A 6000-nucleotide genomic window follows, 5' to 3' on the forward strand; every position below is an offset into this window, starting at 1 on the left:
CTGCTGAAGATGCCTTCTTAGAGGAGCACTGATTTGAGAACTACTGCATACTGCAAGACACAGAGCAAAAAACCACTGAACAATGGCAACTGCTGATGGGCAGGCCCACTCCTGTAACAGATGTAACTTGGATCAGAGGCTTTGCTTATTCACAGGCAGTTTAACCAGCCTGAGTAGGTGACAGTGAGAAACAGTAAACAACAGGTTACTCCAGGTGTTATGACATCTCGCTTCTAGCCTAGCACATGCCTCACTGGCAATTCACAAAGGACTATTTTAACTCGGACTGCCATTCGTTTCCCTTCAATATTTTGCTGCTCATTGGGTTCAAGCGTGCACATGATAACTCAGCAGGTTTCCCAGATATCTGTGGGGAAACATTAACCACTGTTTCTTAGTGACCTTTGGGAAATTCAGCCTAACTGGTTTTTGTTACCATTCAAATTGTGGCAAAAGAGTTGCATTTGATTTCAATGTGTCTGTTAATTCTAGTTGTGCATTTAATGTGGCATTTTTGTTGCAGGGCAAAGTACAACTAAGTGTTATTCAACTTTGATAGTTCTTACCTAAACTTTAGAAAATTAATATCATTATATGTTTAAAAGTGTTTATAAGCTGTTCTGTACCTACCTGTGTCTCTTAACACAGCATTTGGCACTTCTAAAATATGCAAAAAACTGAATAAAATAACCAACCAGTAAATCTACATAACAACCTTTGAGGTTTATCTGTCCTTCATGTTTTTCTTCCAGCCTTTTCTGTTTCTTGAGATGCCAGGTCTCTGCTAGCCTCTACTATTAGGTTTACTTCAGTTCCTACTACTGCTGCTCATGACAAATGCCTTGAGAGACATACTCCTACACAGTCACCTGAACAGACATTGGAAAAAAATACTATGCAAGATCAACAAAAATTAATCTTTTTTCATCATTAATGATGCAATACATAAAGATATGGGTAGAATGTTATCACTCCATTAAAAAAGCTTTACAAAAATAGTGTTTTGAAAGACACGAAGTCTAATAATGAATGCTAGAAAACTGGGTAATGCCACAGCTCATAAGAAAAAAAAAATTTGCAGAAGACAGAAATCCTTCAGCAAACTTATTCAAAATGCAATTTGTTGATGAAAATTTAAAATACAACAGGTTTAGATTTGGATGGAGTTATAACTGGTTTTATATGGAAGGCTCTTCACTCATTGCACATAAGCTGTTTTACAACAGTATCGACATTCAGTTACTGGTCTGATATCAACCTGCAGCACATCGCATATCCACTATAGTTTCAAATGAAAGTTTAAACTGGTCCTTTTCTAAAAAACTGCCTATTTTGGGTTTGGTACTCAGCTGGAAAAACAAAACCAAAGCTGAACCTAAAAAGCCTCAAAATTTGTATATTTATTTGCACACATTTTCTGTCAACTAACAAGTTATGCGATGCATCGGCAATCTTATATTTGTTTTCAAGGAAACCCAGTTTCTTAGAAGTAAAATAATATAATACCCGGTCCAAATACTAACCTGTAAGGCTGCTTCTGCCTCTTCCAAAGCAGGCTTAGCAGCTTCCAACTTCTGTTCAGCAATGGCTTTGTCAACTGAGATACTGTCTACAATAGCTTGAGCTTTGTCTTTCACTTTCTGAACTTCACCCTTCACCTTCTCAGCAGCCTGTGCTTTTACTGTAACTTCTTTCAACACCTAGAATGTGAGAAAACCCACATGCCAACTATTATAGAAGATGCCTAGTTGGATTTTGTTGTAAAATTTTATCTGTTGAATTCCAGAACAAGAAAACTCAAAGATTACTTCCACCACTGTTACGCTTCCAAGATCCCTTTTTTCCAACACCTAAATTCTTTTTTACTTCATTAATCTTTTCAAAATAGAATAAAAAGAGAAAAAAAAAAATCAAACAGCATTACACTTTGAAGTCTGTACATACCATGTCAGCTTTTTCATTGGCAATTTGGAGTTCCTTTTCCTTTACCTCCAGCTCTCTGCTTAGAGCAGCCATTGACTCAGATGCCTCTTTCAATTTTTCCAGTCCAGTGTTCATTCTGGAGTTAAAGAGCAAAAGAAGTAGCATGTAATTCTCTATGTAGTTTACACTCCAGTTTCCAAATTTTTCCATCAATAGAACGAATCACATCAACAGGAACAAACACTAGCAAAAGGTTTTACACCAAAAAGAAAAAAATTGTACAGGAACTTTCACACAAGCATTTGATTTCCTCAGAACCCAGAAAGTGAACAATAAAGAATTACATGAAGAGAGTCTGTGGCTTGAAACTTTACCCACATATAAGTCAAACAGTATGTCTTTATCATTGCATAAAAATCTTATATGTTGGTTCCATATATATGTCACCGTCTCCATTGAGCTCCAACCTGATACTCAAAGGACTGAGTTCTACAGAGCTGAAAGTATTTGCTGATCACTAGAATCCTAAGAATATTTCTAAACACCAGTTCTTGTTTGAAGAGGACATTGAAAAGCCTAATAAAATCAAAATACTGAAATAAAAGACCAACCAAAAGAGATAACAGAAAAATAACATTGAGACAACACTTCTCATTCAGCATTAACACGCCTCTTAGTCAGTGTTTATCATCTATCAGAAAGTAAGTCCTCACTTGGGACTTTTCAGACAACTTTAAGCGGCCTCTACAGAGGCTGCTTTTGCAAAGGCTAAGCAGTACTTGGACAGGTAAACAAATACTGGAGAGCAGATAGACAGTAACACCTGCCAACGCAATTCACACTATGCAACTAAAGTTAAGTGAAACAAATTGACATGCGTGAACTCATCTGGTCCATTTGAGGTGTCAGAGGTAGAAAACATGACCAGAACCCTCTGTTTTACCAGTGTTCACCCATAATGTAACTACAGATTTATAACTCAATTTGACTTTGAAGCCAAAGAAGGTTTTGAAGTGAAATAAACTAGTTTGAGTCTTTCTTAAAGGCTTCGAGCTCCTTGTGCCAATCTTTCAACAGTGAGAAGACAGTTTTCCTAAAGGATGATACCAACTGATACTCTAAATGCTAATTTTACATTCTTTTTGAGTATTTCTGACATGAAGATAAATCTGCAATTAGACTTCATTAGTTTAATTAAGTTTCTGAAACTGACAATGAAAATATATTAAATAAATGAAATATATCAGAACCTCTTTAATAATCTATAAGTAAAAATAAGTCTTTATGATGACAAAATTAAAAACACCAAGGGTATTTCGTACATGTTCATATCAGGAAGATACAACTGTTTAGCAAGAAAATAAAACTTGCTCTCCGGTAAATTAAATGGTTTTATGAATATATTATGGAATTACATGTAGATGTTTTCTTTTACTCCTTAAAAATACATGGGAATAATTTACATTCTCCAGTTTCCCCAGCATGTCACTTCTTCATACATCATTATCCTTTTCCCCACCCCTCCTCCAAAAATATATAGTCTTTAACTCACATGCCAAGAGGATTTGATCAAGTTACACCTTTACACAATTTTAGTAAATTTAAAAAAAGAAAAAAAAAAAGAAACAATCCTTCTGCTGTGCAAAAAGGCAAGCCATACATTGAAACAGTGAATCAGAATATACGTATCTGGGAAAGAAAAATAGAGAAAACCAGTAGTAAACTGAGCAGTTTACCTGTTTGCTAATGTCTGCACTTCAGCATGCTTTTCTTTGTATGTGGTTTTATACCCCTGAATAAAGGACAGGTAGGATTTGGGAGTCACATGTGTAGAACGTCTGTATCTTTGAAAGTAATCAGAACACTTCTCTGCCACTCCGTCCTGGAACGAGCCCATACACTCCACAATTTCCCTCTTTGTATCAGCAGTACAGTCCATATCAAATGAGGACAGGAAATGTTCAGATACTTAGGAAGGAAAGAAAAACATAAATGTAAGTAAATATACAGGAAAACCCCTTAGCTTATAAACAAGACAATATAAAACATCAGCATGTATTACATCAGCTTTCACCCAGCTTCTTAAAGACCAGTCTTCTTTACTCTCCACCACCAGATTATTAACACTATTTCACACTTCTCCATTAGATGTATAGCTAGGGATCCAGTATTCTTTCACCTCCAAAGTGTGCAACCAGTTTTTCTCTCTGAACCTATCTAACTGCTAGCTACCAGGGACTGGATAATCACAGCCTTCCTCTGCATGCCTGATCACAGGCGCAGTCACTAATAATCGCTTTCTTTAGTAGTATTTTGCCTTCTTTACTAATGCCTTTAAGCCATCTTCAACAGGAAATTTTCTCTGACCTGTGTTCAAAGCCCTTCCTGCGTTAGAAATATTTCAACAGCTTAATACAGCAAGCATTAAAGAAGAAACATTTATATCAAATTTTAGAACCAAGTAAGTTTCTTCTGCAAGTGTGCTATTAAAATTCAAAGCAATTAAAGTAATTTCATGACCACTGATCACAACATTAAGTAACTGGAAAGACAAAAATACGCCTACCTTCCACTAGAGCATCCTTAGGCCATCGGCTGAACCAATCTATAGTGCATCTAGAGATGAGAGCAGGGAACTTCAGGGCCCTGTTTCGGAATTTTTCACCTACTGGTGAAAAGCAAAGAACCACATGAAGGTTCTGATGGACTCTAGTCATGAAGTAGTCATACAAAACCTCACTGGTTGGAGGTCTACGTGGATGATCCTTTTTGAAGATGGTTATGAGGTCACCAATGATCTCATCTATTTCATCACGTGCAAATAAGTTTGAAACCTTTGAGAAAAAGGAAGATTTTTTGTTCTTTATAAGATGATCCAAAATAGAGTACATAGCATAAGGTTCATTTAATACATACATTTCAGGAAGGGATGTACATTTCAGACACTGAAGTTACCAGCCCCGCCCCCTGCCACGCACACACTCATTTAAACCTGAACTTTTACTGAAGTGATTCTACTAAACACACTGAAATCTAACTCACTGTTACAGTAAAAATTACTGTCCCATGTGAAAACCCAAGAATTCATGTATGATGACTGTTTTTTTTCTCCTAATATTCTACTAACTAGTAGAAATTATTCTGAACACACCCCTGAAATAAAAAATAAATAAATATAAATAAACCATAAAAGTCATCCCATCCATTCTGAACATAAAATTACCATACAAAGAACTAACTGTACATTAACAAGATACTTAATTTAACGGACAATTTTAATGGTTAAATTTCAGAGATGTTCAACAAGTCTCAAATTTTTTTAAGCTACTTGCATGCTCCCGACAGCTTATTAACACATTCTGAAGGGTCTGATTTAGACAATTTCTCTGTATGGAATGAAAATGCTCATTCTTATTTTTACAATAACTTCGTCTCACTCTAACCTAGTGTAATGGATTGCTTCCATATTTTATAATACTGTGATGATAAAAAAGCACTTGAGTTTCAGTTTGTGAACGTGTGGCCCTTGACATATAAAAGAATATTCAAATAAATTTGGTTATTTCACTTCGGAATTACAAAATCTAAAAAGCAGAAAAATTATCATGAGAAGGCACCTTACCTCTCCCGATGATAAAACATTGTTCAAGTATTCCAAGAAAGACTCATCTTTGATCTCATTGTCTGTAAAAAGAAAACAGATGCCTTTGCCTTGCAGTCCTGCTGTTCTGTACAAAAGTTTCAGATCCTCCATCAAGTTCAAAGTGTTGTACGATCTACAAAGAAGAACAGCTGTACTAATATTCATTCCTTTTAAAAAGAGCTTCCAGTAAAAAGATAAACAAGGAAATTTAAGTAAGAAACTATCTAGGAAATTAAGGCAAAAAGGTGTCAAAGTACAAGAATTTTAATTTAGATTAGGAGGAAAGATATAGTTCATTTCAAAATCTCACATTAAATACCTGATCCATTCTTCTTTTCCCTGATCTCTTTTTCACCTCCCAAATCAATAAACACATACACAATCCCAGACCCCAAATCCACCAAAAAAGCCAAAACCAACAACAACAAAGCCCA

At 35.6% G+C, this 6000-nt stretch overlaps 1 protein-coding gene across 1 annotated transcript in view; it reads right to left on the reverse strand.

The window, feature by feature from the left end:
• The window catches only part of LOC104488914 (dynein heavy chain 5, axonemal-like), a gene marked incomplete at its 5' end in the record, with an annotated part of 35370 nt that extends 29671 nt beyond the window's left edge, over positions 1–5699 (reverse strand). Inside the window, 5 exons of the mRNA XM_010131009.1 lie at positions 1524–1700; positions 1945–2059; positions 3660–3891; positions 4490–4757; positions 5546–5699. Coding sequence (XP_010129311.1) covers positions 1524–1700; positions 1945–2059; positions 3660–3891; positions 4490–4757; positions 5546–5699 — 946 coding nt within the window. The remainder of the gene's footprint in view (positions 1–1523; positions 1701–1944; positions 2060–3659; positions 3892–4489; positions 4758–5545) is intronic.
• Between the last annotated feature and the right edge of the window lie 301 nt (positions 5700–6000).

Source organism: Buceros rhinoceros, unplaced genomic scaffold (genome assembly GCF_000710305.1).
Source record: "Buceros rhinoceros silvestris isolate BGI_N320 unplaced genomic scaffold, ASM71030v1 scaffold4852, whole genome shotgun sequence".
In the NCBI taxonomy this organism is placed as follows: domain Eukaryota; kingdom Metazoa; phylum Chordata; class Aves; order Bucerotiformes; family Bucerotidae; genus Buceros; species Buceros rhinoceros.